Below are 15711 nucleotides of genomic sequence, written 5' to 3' on the forward strand. Positions count from 1 at the left end.
TCACTATCCTTTTCCACTGTGTCCATAGTATGCAATGGTTTTTTATCTTCTGCATCACTCCCTGATTCTTCTGTTTTAAACTGCCCCTTTCATTACTGCTATCCCCACTTTCATCACTATCACCACTATCATTACTTTCTGTTTCACTTTCGTCAACAGGAGTGGATTGGAAAATTCCAACTCGTTCCCAATTAACATTATACTCAACACTTCTTGTTAATCTTATATTTTGAGTATTTGTCATTAGCACTCTATATGACCCTTTTTCATAACCAAGAAATATTCCATGTTGACCTTTTTCTTGTAACTTCTGACTTTGTGGTGTATGCACCCACATGTCAGATCCAAAAATCTTAAAATGACTCACAGAAGGTTTTTTGTTGTACAATTTTTGATAAGGAGTGCACTCTATTACTGAACTTATGCTTCTATTACGCACATAGTTAAAACAGTTCAGTGCCTCCGCCCAGAACTCATCTCCTAAGTTGGCATCGTGCAGAAGTGTTTTTAACCCCTGCAACAGGGTTTGGTTCATTCTCTCACACAAACCGTTTTGCCATGGAGAACGTGGGGTGGCAATCATATGCTCTATCCCCTGCTGTGAAAGAAAACTTTCAAATTCTGCAGAGCAGAATTCTCCACCTCTATCAGTGAAAAACAGGTGACCTGGGTATTATGCTTATTATTAATCCAAGCACAAAATGATTTAAACTTTTCAAAGGCCTCATTTTTCTTCTGAAGCATATATACAAAAGAGTATCTCGTATATTGATCTATGAGGACCATAAAATTTTTTGCTCCTCCTCTGGAAACCTTAAGAGGTCCAACAAGATCTCCATGAACAATCTGAAATAGTTTTTCAGCCTTTCTATTTGTCATTTTTCCCTTAGGGACTTGCTTAACCTTATGCTTTGCACAGGATACGCATTTCATGTGGTACTTACAACTTTTCAGTTTCATCCCTTCTACTATAGGCTGCATTTTGGATACCACTTTAAAATTTAAATGACCAAACAGTGAATACAAGTGAATAAGAGTGAATACAATTATCATGTAATTGAGCATTTGACTTTGATTTCAAAGTTTTAACCTCACAACACTGACTATCATCCTCCTCTTTTTCTTTCCAGTATGATAATAGAAACAGCCCATTTATCTTTTTAGCATACAAAATCACTTTGTTGTTTTTTATCAATTCACATTTGAACTTCGAGAATTTAACAACAACATTCTGCTCAGTTAATTGTGATACGCTCAATACATTTTCAGATAACTCTTTTTTTTAAAATAATTTTATTTGTTTTCTACACTATATAAACATACAACATTACAATAGTAATAATAATAAAAAAAGAAACATCAAACAACTGCTACATACATATTGAATAAATGTTGAGTACATATATGTTGAATAAGTATTACCTATACATTATCATACTACAACATAATCATTCTTAACATAAAAGTGCACCCCCCACCTCGGGATCTATTCCTGAGTCCAAAATCTGATCGTTTCTTCTGCTGGCGGTTTCCCACTTCCCTTAGTAAACATAAATATTAGGAACTGTTTCCAGATTCCTTCAAACTCATTTATTTTAGTTACGCCTTTTCTCCACTTAATATTACATGTCAGTTTATCATTAATGGCTATATCCCATACTTCTTTGTACCATTCTTCAATAGAATATTCCCCTTGAATCTTCCAGTTCCTAGCTACCATCAATCGTGCTGCAACCAGCAAACTCGATATCAGCTCTATAGTTTCTTTTCCACACTTTATATCTTCAAATAGTGACAGCAATGCAATCTTTGGTGTTTGTTCTATTTTCATTCCCACTATTTTTTCAATTTCTGAAAACACCATCTTCCATAATCTTTGTACATATTTGCATTGCCACCACATATGTAAATACGTTCCTTTTTCCCCACAACCTCTCCAACAATTTACTGAATGCTGATCATTTATCTTATTCAATCTAATCGGGGTTAGGTACCACCTCCATAAAATTTTAAAATAGTTCTCCTTTATTCTCACTGATAAACTTCTCAACACTCTCTGTTTCCATAGTCCCTCCCATCTCTGTCGCCCTATTTGTACCTTCAAATCTGACTCCCATACCATTTTCTCTGAGTTCTCTCTAAACTCCTTTTCTAACAATATTTTATATATTTCACTCATTAACCCTTTTAAAACTATACTACCTCCTTTACCTTTTTCCTTATTTACTATTAACTCTTCAAACTTCGTCATCTTTCTACAAACTCTATTATCTTTAATCCACTTTTTATTCCATTGTTCTAAATGACCATATTCTAACCAAGATAATTTTTTCTCCTTTAACAATTTTTCCATATCCTCTCTTGTTTTTATATCTCTTAACCAATCCTTTAGTTTCATTTTGCTTTTCTCTTTTAATATTTTACATAATCTACCCTTCAGATCCTCTGGGAAATTCTTTAACATTATTATCGGTGCTAAGGGAGAGTTGCTCGGAAGCAGCTTCCCTTTAAATTTACTCCAAATTTCCCATTGAGTCCTCAGGAGTGGATTATCTATACTTCCAACCCACTTTCTCCCTCCATCTTTAAAAAAGACATTGTCCAAGCTCATCTCTACGTTACTTGTAATTTTATCCTCCATCCAATCTAAATCTCCTACTCCTATAATTGCTTCTACAATATGTCTTAACCTATTTGCTACATAGTATAGTTTTATATTTGGGAGACCCATTCCTCCCTTTTTTTGGCTTAAATACCATTTATTTTTATTTACCCTCGCTTTCTTATCTCCGTTACAAAATTTGTTTATAATATTTTGCCAACTTTTTATCTCTAATTCTGAAATTTTTATTGGTAACTGTGGCGTTACACCCCAATCAATCAATCAATCAATCAATCCTTTATTTACAGTCAATAGACCAGAAAAAGAAATGTACAGTTATTTCAAGCAAAAGGTCAATAAGATAACCTAAAAATAAAACATATCATTAGTAATACATTTTAATACATAAAAATCAAGGGTAAAATGGAGTAAGATCAGAGCAAGGATGGGACATGTATTAACATTAGATCTTGAACAGAACATAGGAGGAAAATTCAAGCAATCATATGTGGTCTGACGAGAATGGCCAGATTCAGAAACTTGGCAACCTGTATAGTAATTGATTTATTTTGGCCCTGGAGGAGGCTAACCATCAGGGCCTCTGGGGAGCGGCCAGGCAAAGCCTGTATAATAGGATGTATAAGCTCTTTTCTGTTATCGTCATAGAAGCTACAAAAAAAAGGACATGGGTAATGGTTTCTACTTCAGTTTCGTTAAAAGGGCAGCATCTTTTGCATAAAGGAATTTTTTTAAATCTACCTTCCATCAACCTGGAAGGAAGGGCATTAAATCTCGCCAAGGTAAAAGCCCTCCTATACTTGGGAATAGTCAACCAGCATAAATATGGAGGACCATCTTTATTAGTGTATCTAGTTAGGCCTAATGAGTATGGGGAGCATGGGCCACAGGCAGCTCCCTGTAGTTCCTGCCAGTCAATATCCGCTAATCGCTGTTTAACAATCGATTTAGCCTTTGCTAGGTCCATTACTAGCAGATGAGGAGGCGAGAGCCCGATAGTGCAGATTTTTTCTTCAATCATTTTTGCCCAGCGGGATTTACCAGTGTCCAGCGGAATCAGTGAGAGTAGAGAATTGGAAGTAGTGGCTAAGTGGCAACGAAGCCAAAAGTATATAGTGTAGGTCCACGCTAGACAATTAAGCGAATTAAGTCCTGCTTCCAAATTTAAAACCGCACCAGAAACACATTTTGGGGCCCCAAATATTAACCTTAGAAAGAGGTGTTGGATACTTTCAAAAGATCCTTTGTAATAAGGTAGCCAGATTGGTGACCCAAACAGAGTCTGGGACACCACTTTGGCCCGAAAAACCCGAATGGTTGCTGGTAGAAATTTCCCACCCTTTGTGTAGTGAAACCGAGCAAGCGCACCAGCTGCCTGCTCGGCCTTGGTCTTTACATGCTTAACATGGGTGCCCCAGTTTAGGGTTTCCCGAAACCAAATCCCCAGGTATTTATAGGAATCAACCTGGGAGATTCTCTTCCCCCCTATAGTCCAGGTCAATTTAATCTTCCTCTTACTGAAGACCATCACTTTGGATTTAAAGTTATTAATTGTTAAAGAGTTATCTTTATTATTATTATCGGTGCTAAGGGAGAGTTGCTCGGAAGCAGCTTCCCTTTAAATTTACTCCAAATTTCCCATTGAGTCCTCAGGAGTGGATTATCTATACTTCCAACCCACTTTCTCCCTCCATCTTTAAAAAAGACATTGTCCAAGCTCATCTCTACGTTACTTATAGTTTTTTCTTCCATCCAATATAAATCTCCTACTCCTATAATTGCTTCTACAATATGTCTTAATCTATTTGCTGCGTAGTATAATTTTATATTTGGGAGACCCAATCCACCCTTTTTTTGGCTTAGATACCAATTATTTTTATTCACTCTTGCTCTCTTTTCTCCATTACAATATTTATTAATAATATTTTGCCAACTTTTTATCTCAGTTTCTGATATTTTTACTGGTAACATCCTAAACACAAAATTAATTTTAGCTAATATCTTCATTTTTATTAAGGCTATTCTTCCAAACCAAGATAAATTTAATCTTTTATATTTCTCCAATTTCTCTAATACCTCTTTCTTTAACCTCGTTAAATTCTCCTTTTCAAGATTCTCTAAATTTTTTGTAATTTTAATTCCCAAATATTTAATCTCTTCCTTAACTCTCATTTCTATTCCCTTATGTTCCCATTCCTTTTCTTCCTTCTTAGTATAATTAAACAACATCATCTCTGATTTAGACCAATTTATTCTTAACCCTGTAATTTCTTCAAATTCCCTCAACTGATATTTAATTCTTTCTATTTTTCTTATTGGGTTCTTAATGGTCAATGAAGTATCATCCGCAAACATGTTTACCTTTATTTCCCTTACCTCTCCAATTCCTTCTAACTCTTCATCCTCCCTTAGTGCCTTCGCCAATACTTCCATAACCATTACAAACAGGACCGGCGAGAGCGGACATCCTTGTCTTGTACCTCTGGCTAGTCGTATCTTTTCAGTGAGTCCATCATTTACCACCACTACAGCTGTATTTTGGGAATATAACTGTTCTATTATGTTTTTAAATTTATTTCCAAATCCCAATTTATCTACAATAATCTTTAATGCCTGCCAGCTCACACAATCAAAGGCCTTAAAAATATCCAATGCCATAATTCCTGCCTTGATATTTGATTTTTTTATTACATTTATTACATTTAAAACTCTTCCCACTAGATTATGCATCTGCCTTCCTGCCACAAACCCACATTGATCTTCTCCTATGTATTCTGATATAAATTTATTTAACCGTTTAGCCATAATAGATGAGAACATTTTGGCATCCTGATTTATTAACGAGATAGGTCTGTAAGAATCAGGACTAGTCAGGTCTTTATCTGGTTTTGGAATTAGAATTATCAATGAGTGTTCCCATGATTCAGGTATCTTCTCTCCTAATAATATCATATTATAAAGTTTCAGTAACTTTGGAACTAAAAATTCTTTGAAGACCTTATAATATTCTGGTCCTAAACCATCTGCTCCCGGTGATTTACCAACTTTCAAATTATCAATGACATCTTCAACTTCTCTTTGAGTTATTACCTTCTCCATTAGCTCTTTATATTCTGGTTTTATTCCATTCTTTATAAACCTTCCAATATATTCCTCCACCTTTTCTTGTTGAGTTTCTTTACCCTTATATAGTTCCTGATAAAATTCCTGGAAAATTTTTATTTTATCTTTCATTATGTGACAATAATTCCCTCGATTATCCTTCAATGCTTCTATCCCATTCCTCCCTTTTTCTTTTTGTGTGAGTCTGGCAAGCAACCTAGAATTCTTATTACTGTTTTTGAAATATTCCCTTTTCATGTAAATTAAATTCTTTTGAACCTCCTCTATATTTAAATTTTCTAATTGTTTCTTCTTAGCTTGTATTTCTACTAATTTATATTTATTTTTACCTTGCCAATATTCTTCCTCCAGATTTCTAATTTCTATCTCTAACTTTTCCTGCTCTGCACGTTGTTGTCTTTTTAAGCTACACGTCTCTCTAATACAAATTCCTCTTACTACAGCCTTCATGGTGTCCCAAACGACTGACCCAGCTGTTCCTCCCTTTTCATTAATTTCCCATGACTCCGACAATTCCTTCTGAATTTTCTCTACCACTTTATTATATTTCAATATTTTTGTATTCAACTTCCATCTATATGCCTCTTTATAATTCTTCTTGACTGTAAATTCTAAACTTAACAAGGCATGATCAGTTACTTTTATTACCCCCATTTCCATTTTACAAATCTTCGTTGCAAAATCTTTTGAGACAAATATATAATCTATCCTGGAGTATGTATGATGAACTGGGGGAAAATATGAGAATCCAGGCTTAATCCCATTGAGTAAACGCCACGAATCTAAATAATCATTTTCTTTTACTAGTTTATTCAATATAGTTATATTATTCCTCTTTTCAACATTAGTGGGATTTGACCTGTCCCATCTATTATCCATAACCATATTAAAGTCCCCAGCTAATATAACATACCCCTCCTTGAATTCTTCTATTTCTTTAAATAACTTTATAAAAAACTCTCTATGTCTCTCATTTGGGGCATACACATTAATTAGCGTATATACCTTTCCTTCAATTTTACCTTTTAACATAAGATATCTGCCATTATCATCCTTTTTTGTTTCTTCTAATATAAACCCACTTTTTTTTGAGATCAAAGTGGCCACTCCATTTTTTTTTGATGTCCCTAATGACTTTTCATAATAGGCTGACCACTTTAATTTTATCATATTCGAATTCTCGGAGCGTTGGTGTGTTTCTTGGACCATTATAATATCCGATCCTTCTTTATTAAACATTTGTTCTATTCTCCTCCTTTTCACAACTGCCCCCAAACCTTTAACATTGAGTGTTGATACTTTTATCTTTTTATCCATATTCACCCTTTTGAAGTCTCTTCTGATCCCTTGTGCTCTGCAACTCAAATTTACTTACATAAAAACACAAACTCCATACAACAAACCCCCACCCCCTTACCCCAACCCCTTCCCTCCTACCTTCCCCCCCTCCCCACCCCCCCACTCTGATCCCCTCCCACATCCCCGTGAGTCTAATACTCCAGCCATCTACTTTAAAGGGAGGGGGGGAGGCAGTGCTGCGCCTGGCCAGCAAAGTTTCTATGTTTAGCATTTCTATCTGCAATTATCTCAAAATATGATTAACAGTTCTATTACACCCCAGATGTCCCAGCCTCATTCCCCCCCATCCATTCCAGTCCCACTTGCTTCCCCATACAGACCCAGCCTCTTCAGCAACTCTTTTACCTTGATCCAGTGAGGTTACTCTGTGTTCCCCCCCTCCATGTGTAAATCTTAGAAAAACAGGATAACCCCACGAATAAGTGATTTTGTTCTTCATTAGTGTTTCAGTTATTGGTTTAATACTATGTCTCCAATTTAGTGTGTGTTGAGAAAGATTATAAATTTGCACTGCTTTGCCTTTGTACTGCAACTGGGGCATAGATCTCAATTCTTTCATAACTTGCTCTTTTTTGTAATAATTACCAAATTTCACCAAAATGTCTCTAGTCCCTTTGTAGTTTTGCCCCCCCCCCCCCACACGGTGAACTCGATCTAAATCCGATCCATCTATTGGTAGGTCAGGCATCAGCTCTTTGAACCAATTCAGGATGATTTCTCTTAGATCTTCTCCTTGTGTTTGCTTTAGCTGTTTTATTCGAATTGATGATCGACGAGATTGATCCTCCAAGGCTATCAGTCTTAATTCATAATCTTTAAATTTAATATTTGTTGATTTTTCAAAAGCCTCTTGCTTCTTCTGGTTCAAATCAGCTTTTGTCTCCAAATTTTTGATATTTTTTGAGTTCTCAGTTGTCTTATCAGTCAGGACACGCATTTGTTGTCTAAAAACCTCCATTTGCTGATCCATTTTTTTGAAAATAACAGTGTTGTTTTCTGCAATTGCCGCTTTAATTTCCCCTAAAGAGGGTGGCTGACTGCCAATTGCTTCTCCCCCTTCAGCCATGTTTTTTTCTTTTTTTGGCACTGTATCTAAGAAAACTGGGTCTGTATCTTCGTCCTCCTGTTCTCCTTCAGGGACTGGATTTTCCAGGTTGGAGCAATTATGGTTACTTGGTTTCTTTTTTTGTGTGTATTTAACCTTTTCCACTCCTTCCTAATTCTCCTTTTAATGTTAGACATAGGACACTTCTGGACAGGGCATAAATCTTTAAGTCCAGCTCCCTTTCTTGGCAGTTTATTTATTAGCTTATCTTCTGTGTGTTAAACACTCTTCCTTCTTCTCGGGGGGGGGGGAATACATCAGATTCACAACAGCATTCACTAGAGGGGACCAGAACTAGCCATACACAGTCTATCAATGCCACACTTCGCCCCCTCACCGAACGCTGCTATTTTTCCACCACCGCTCACCCCCCTTCTCGCCAGCCGACGAAAACTACAACAAACTGCTTTCCTCTTTATAAAGCCAGTATTTCAGTCTTTTCCACTTTGAAATAGAAGATAAGAGGTGAGATTCGCTATAAATCAAGTCAGCATCTAACAAAAACAAACTCTCTCTGCTTCACTGCGCCACAGCAGCAGGCAGCTTTACTTTCGTTTTCCACAGATGCTTATAAAAACATTCCGTAAGCTCTCACCTTATCTTTTCCAGCTTTTCCAACACCGGCAAATTAGACAGCATTCATAATCCTTTTCCATCATTTGATTAAAGATTTATGCCCATTAAAAAGGAGATAATTGTTTTTCCCGGCTAAGCCGGTTAGAGCATCAGAAGAAACTCGCCGACTCCATGGCTGCCAAGCTCCGCCCCCAATTTTCAGATAACTCAGGAGCATATAGTACGTTCTTAATTGAAGCATTTAGGCTTTTAAGGAACACAGTTCCAAGCCCTTTACTCTCAATTACTTCCCCATTGGCAAGATGGATATTCCCCTTTTGTTTAGTTAAACCTGTAAACAAACTCTTATCTTTGCACATATTGTGGGTAACACCACTGTCTATCACAAAATGGTCCCACCTTTTCTTTGAAGTGGACACAGCAACAAGCGCTTTAACTTGTCGCTTAAACACTCCTTGCTGTTTTCCTTGAACTTGTTTATTCCTTTTTTTACAATTTCTACATAGATGCCCCATCTCTCCACAAGAAAAACGACGTACTTTTAGTGCCGCTATCTTCTCACTCTCAGCAGTTAAATTACCCCTGCTGTTTGATATGTGCTTTTGTGAAGTTGCAACTGCATCATTACACCTGGAAGCCACACACCTATCTACTTCAGCCATGAGCCTCGCTTGAATAAGTTCAAGCGTCAGCTGTGCTGGGGGCAAAGCAGCTAATTGAGCAGCAATACTTTAATAACTTTCATTTAAACTGCTCAATACAACGTAGCAGAATTGCAAGTCAGGAATTTCTACTTCACGTCGTAATAACTCATCTCAGAGCGACCTTAAATTCCTCAGATGTTTAGCTAGGTCACCATCTGGAGCAAGTTCAGCCCAATACATTTGTTTGAAATACACAATGGTCGACCCAGTTCCACGACGAAGATGAATTGTCTCTAATGCTGTCCACATTAGTTTTGCAGTTTGTTTTCCACGGATATTAACCAATTGTTGGTCTGAGACAGCCAAAATAATTAGAGCCTTTGCTTTGGCGTCATCATTACTCCATGCCTGCGTAACGGGTGCGGGAGGATCTTCTGCTATGACTCTCCAAACTTTTTCTTTAACCAGATATGCCTCCATCCGGTAACACCAAATAGAAAAATTGGAGTCATCAAGCTGAGGGAAATAAAAGCCGCTGTGTTTACATTCCGCCATTGAGCCTTGCGTTAACAGCCAGCAATTAAGCAATTAAACAGTAGCCAGAAGAGCAGCCAAATGTCCAGCACTCACGTTGTTTAAACAAACTCACTCTGCCGTCCCGAAGCCTCTCTGGTACAGCATCCAAGGTTCCAGAAATCTTCTCCTGGGCCTGCATTAAAGTTCAAAATTCTTCTCCTGGGCCCACAACCAGATGTTGGGGGAAATAAGTAGTTTGTACAAATTCCTCCACAGCAGATAAATGCAAGCGTGAGTTTTGAATCTTCAATGCAGTTTATTTAGAGAAGTCTTTCAAGCAAAACAACCAGGCTTGTAGCAGCAAATTATAACAAAGCAATTTCTCACCATAAATCAAAGTAAGCATAACAGCTTTACGGTTCTCGTTGACAAAAGTTGGCCTTGCATCAATACAGCATACTCCTTTCTCTGGCAGCGGCAGCAGCTTACGCCATACCCTCAAACCTCCACTGGCTGACTGCATATTGCTATGGAAGAGTGAGCCTTATACTCCCTTCACTCAATCACCAACAGGTGTGCTGAGCTTGCAAGTCTTTGCCAATAATCTGCCTTAATTACTGTTAAGGTTAACACGAAAACCTGACAGGGGGTTCCCCCTCCTCAGTGCCTCCCCACCCCTTGGAAAGATTTCTCGTTCTTCTGCAAACCTTGGTGCCTTCCCAAGTCTGTGATTATTATCTTGCACTTGGAGTGAAGCGATTCTACAGCAAAGCACTTCCTACCAAGCGGTGAGCCTGCTGCTGCAGCCCCCTGAACATCTCAAACAGAAGGAATGGTGCTATGACCATGTTGCTCCCTCTTCGCCCAAAGAAGCCCATCCTGGGACGTCCTCCCACTGCCCAGGGAAGTGGCGGGGGGGGGGCACAGGCTCTGGCCTGTGACGAGGCAGCCGGCAAGTCCAAGGGGTCCTTCTCAGCATGAAGAGAGCAGTGGGGGCGGAGAGAGCCTCACGCCTGCATGGATGTTCTTGCCTTTTAGGGTCTTCAGTTTGGAAACGGAGCTGGCGCGGGCCGGACCTTATTTCAGCGAGAGGGACCCTGGCTGGCCACGCCTGGACTCCAGCCCGACAGCAGCTGTGGTAAGGGGGGGCCTCCTGGAACTGACCACTGGGTGGCGCGTGGGGCCCACGGCGCAGCGCACAGGGCGGCCGTGGTGCTGCAGTCTGGGGGCAGTGCAGGAAGGTGCGGAACTGAGTTTCCGGAGAACGTCAGCTTTGAACTGAAAAGGAAGCTCCCAAGACAGACTTGTAATAAAAGTGTGTGGACGAAGCCTGTTGAAACCTAAGAGGCTGGGGAGCATGGCTGAAACGGATCCCCAGTGGCTGAGGGCAGGGCTTTGGTTCCCACCTTGCAGCTCCTCCTGATAGCCAGAACCAGAACACGTTCTGCTCCTCCTGATATGGAACCGGGCCCTGAGGAAGGACAGGGCACAAATGTCTCATAAAGGAGGGAAATGGAACGTGTCGCCCCTTGATTCCCAGGGAAAGGGAGAGGAGCGAAGCCAAGAGCTGCTCGCCCTTCCAGACAGCCTGGCAACTGCCCACAAGAAGCCCCCTAGGGGACACAGGAGGAGATGACGAAGCGGCTGAGATCCGCCAAAGAGGTCTGTCCTGATGGGTGCTTTACGAGCCCTGATCCAGCATGGCCTCATCCGTCCATCTGTCCTAGAGTCTCTTATGGTCCTACAACACACATTGAAAGCTAGTTTGATGATACAATTCTTTTGGAGGGGGAGGAGAGGGAGGGGTGCCCTTTCCCCCCTTTCCCTTTTTTTTACATGCAGTTCTGATAGGCTCAGGGGTTCTGAGCTCTGCTGGTTCTGGTGGGCTCTGCTGGTTCTGATGGGCTCAGGGGCCAGGGGGGAAGCCTCATGTTTCACAGCATGAGGTACGAAGTGGGGATCTGGAGTTCGAAGGTCAGCTTAGCCACGGACGGACGGACCGACCGACGCACACGCCATTGAGCTTCTCTGAAGAGTTCCTGCTCTTGCGCCCGTCTTGTTTGTGGGTTCACGTTGCAGGGAACAGTGCTGGGCCCATTTCTCTGATGGCGCTGCAGGTCCAGAGTATTTAACATGTGGGGCCTGCAATGGAGCTGCGTGGCCCAGCGTGCTCCAGCTCAGTCTCCCAGCTCTCTCTTCCAGGATATGCCATTCCACCAGCACCAACCATTCTCCATCTCCATCACCTTCTACAGACACTCAGAGTTGCTCAGTCAGTGCTCAGTGGGCTTTTGGGGGTTCCCCCTCCCGAAGTTACACACACACACACACTGCAAAGTTTGGCGTTTCCCCGCAGTTGCTGATGCCTCCTCTCCTGCTTCTCAGCAGCTCTGTTTTGGATGCACAGACATCGGCACACACAACTCCAGTTTGCTATTATTGTGGTTTATGTCTGGTAATCCAAGCTCCACTTTTAAGAATTCCAGACTGCTCTTGTTCCTGTTGGTCCTCAGGGGCAGGAGGCAGCACTCAGCCAGGTCTCTGAAGCAAACCAGAGAGCAACGGATTCCCTGCAGGCCCATCAAGCGTTGTGTGAAGAAAGTGGCAGACTCCAGGCTGCCTACAACAGCATCAGCCTGGTGTGTGTGTGTGTGTGTGTGTGTGTGTGTGTGTGTGTGTGTGTGTATCTGTGTCTAAAAATACATGAACCTAGCTGTCCACCGTGTTCATCATCCAAGCCCCCCCCACCCAGGAGCTTCCTCCGAGGGAGGCTTGGAAGGCGGCAACAAGGGAGGGGGCCTTCTCAGTGGTGGTGGCGGCCTCAGTCTCCCCAGTGAGGCCCACCTGGTGCCAACGTTGTTAGCCTTCCAATGCCAGGTTAAGACTTTGCTTTTCTCTCTGGGATTTGGCAGTGTAGGATGAGTTTTTAATCAGGTCCTGGATTTGCCTTATGGTCGACTGTTTAAAACGGTTTTAGCTAATTGGGACCCAGGGATGCGCTGTCTGTTTATATGTTTTATGTAAATAGTTTGACACTTTGTTTACCCTATTTTAATGGTTTTTAATTTTTGCAAATGTCCAGAGACCTTTGGCTATGGGGTAGTATAGAAATAACAACAACAACAACAACAACAACATAGAGAGAGAGAGAGAGAGAGAGAGAGAGAGAGAGAGAGCAGGTTTCTTGGCTTGCGCAACAAAACTACCCATTGCTTCATTCTTATTAATGAGACAATGACTTTGCTCACAGTTCAAAGAATGCAGATAAAGCAGAATGTAAAGTAGCCTCACAAAGTAGAGTAAGGGGTGGGGTTGGGGGTAGGGATGCCTGTGGCGCACCTGTAGAAGGTCCCAGGTTCCCTGGCCTCACCGGGTAGGGCAAGGAAAGAACCCTGCCTGAAACCCCGGAGAGCTGTTGCTGCCAATCAGTGCCGACAATACTGGCTTACTGGGACCAAAGGTCTGACTCAGTAGCAGGAAGACAGCTTCCAGTGTCCCTATGATTGGGGGAAGGGTTTGTTGCTGTTGTTGGTTTCTCTATCTATTCATCTATCCAACCATCTATCTATGTTTCCAATTCTCTATTGATAGATGTGGGTTAGAGTTAGGGGAAGCTGTTGTAACCTTCCCTCATAGGGGAGATGCTCCATCCCTTTGATCGTTTTAGTTACCCCTTTCTGCACTTTTTCCAGCTCTACAACATCCTTTTTTAGGTGTGGTGACCAGAACTGCACACAGTATTCTAAGTGTGGTTGCGCTACGGATTTGTGTAAAGGCAGTATGATACTGGCAGTTTTATTCTCAATTCCTTTTAATGCCTAACATATAATGCCTAACATGGAGTTTGCCTTCTTTACAGCAGCTGCACACTGGATGGACATTTTCTTCGACCTGTCCACCACGACCCCAAGATCTCTTTCTTGGCTGGTCAGATCTCATCAGGTTATACTTGAAGTTGGGACGGGGTTTGGCCCCAACAAACATCACATTGAGCCACGTTTGAAATTTGGATGCCCGATTCCCCCATTTTGGAGAGATCCCTGTTGTAATGCAAAAGCACTCCAGGCCGGCTTGGCTTTGAATGAGCCATTTGCTTTCCAAACATTTTGCCTGTGTTGGGGAGGAAATCTGGATCAATGCAGCAGCCTGGATTTTTAAACTCTCTCTGGGTGGGGTGTGTAGAGCATGGTCCTGTGACTGTCAGGACGAGAGCCGGCATTTCCAAATCGAACGTGACATCACTGCATGTAAGTTCTAAGGAGCGTCAACGGGCCAATGAAATACACTTAAAACTAAATCTGAACTGTATGATCTGCTAATTAACCCAACAGGAGAAGGACCGGCTGGAGGAGGAAGTGAACATGCTAAGCCTGAAGTTGGCACCTGCTGTTGCTGACAGGGAGAGACTCCTCCAGGTATTGCCGGGGGGGGGGGGGGCAGGAGTATGTTGCAAGGAGAAGGGGGTGTAGAATTCAGTAGTCCAAAAGCAGAAAGGCTGGAAACAGGCATCCAGACCCGGTGGGCTCCCTCAGAGAAAACTCACCCAGTCTGTCTCCAAAAGCACACAGTGCAGCCCAGAGTTCACAGGATCTGCAGGTTCACGGTGGCGCAGCTCAGGCCCCGACCTCCTTGCTCGCTGGGGCTCAGCCAGTTAAGTTGAAGAGGACGAGGGGCAGGAGCAGCTCGAGACCGTGGCGAGGAGGAGATGGGCTCACTGAAGGAGGTGGGCTCACTGAAGGAGGTGGGCTCACTGAAGGAGGTGGGCTCACTGAAGGAGGTGGGCTCACTGAAGGAGATGGGCTCACTGAAGGAGGTGGGCTCACTGAAGGAGATGGGCTCACTGAAGGAGGTGGGCTCACTGATTGGCCCACTGAGAGGATGAGCAGCTGGCCCCAAGTGGTGCCCAAGGTTTGCCAAGTGCTGACCTGAGCATAACAGCAGCGTCCGTCCGCACTTGTACTTCCCGGCAGCTGGTACCTAGCGGCATTCTGCCCCTGATACCGGAAGTAATATGTAGGCAGTGTGGCTAGTAGGCATTGACAACGGCCTTCTCCTCCATCCCAAGTGGGTGGCCCACCTCACTGCCTTGCATTTTGCCACATTGAATTTAGTTTTATGCTGTTGGCCACTTGCTGGTTGTTTTGGTTTGTTAAAAAGTGAGGCGGAATAAATGATGAGGACGATTGTTTTGCAGGAGAAGGTCTCTCTCCCCCAGCAGGTCCAGAATCTCACGCTAGAGCTGGAGCGTGCGCAGAAGAAGCAAGAAGTGTTCAACAACCAGGTCTTGGCCCTCCATTCGGAGCTCATCAGCGCCAAGACCCAAGTCAGCCACCTGGAGAAGGAGAAAGTCCTCATGAAAGAAGAGCTGGAGTCTGTGAGACAGGTGTTCCTCAGCGCTGGGGACGGGCCTCATGTTTGTTTCTCCCGTGGCGCTGGGTGCCATTCAATGTTCAGGTGTACTAAGTGCAATCTCAATCTTCCGGGTGCCAAAGGGCTACGAATTCATGCAGGATGAGGCGATCAATGGCTACTCCACGTGATGTGTTGCCTCTGGTGCTAGAGGCAGTGTGCCTCTGAATAGCAGTTGTTGGGGAACATGGGCGGGAGGGTGCTGTTGCCCTCGTCTCCTCCTTGTGGGCTTCCTGGAGACATCTGGTTGGCCACCGTGGGAACAGAATGCTGCCTGGGATGGACCCTTGGTCTGATCCAGCCTCAGGGCTCTTCTGATGCTCTTCTCCTCTAAGTCAGGTGTAGAGGGGGGGACCATG

The 15711-nt window shown here is 42.4% G+C and overlaps 1 protein-coding gene across 1 annotated transcript in view; it reads left to right on the forward strand.

Moving 5' to 3' along the window:
• The window catches only part of LOC134409716 (golgin subfamily A member 6-like protein 24), a 42368-nt gene that overhangs the window by 14455 nt on the left and 12202 nt on the right, over positions 1–15711 (forward strand). The window contains exons 5-7 of the mRNA XM_063142605.1: positions 10982–11081; positions 14275–14358; positions 15138–15326. Coding sequence (XP_062998675.1) covers positions 10982–11081; positions 14275–14358; positions 15138–15326 — 373 coding nt within the window. The remainder of the gene's footprint in view (positions 1–10981; positions 11082–14274; positions 14359–15137; positions 15327–15711) is intronic.

This window comes from Elgaria multicarinata, chromosome 16 (assembly GCF_023053635.1).
Source record: "Elgaria multicarinata webbii isolate HBS135686 ecotype San Diego chromosome 16, rElgMul1.1.pri, whole genome shotgun sequence".
In the NCBI taxonomy this organism is placed as follows: domain Eukaryota; kingdom Metazoa; phylum Chordata; class Lepidosauria; order Squamata; family Anguidae; genus Elgaria; species Elgaria multicarinata.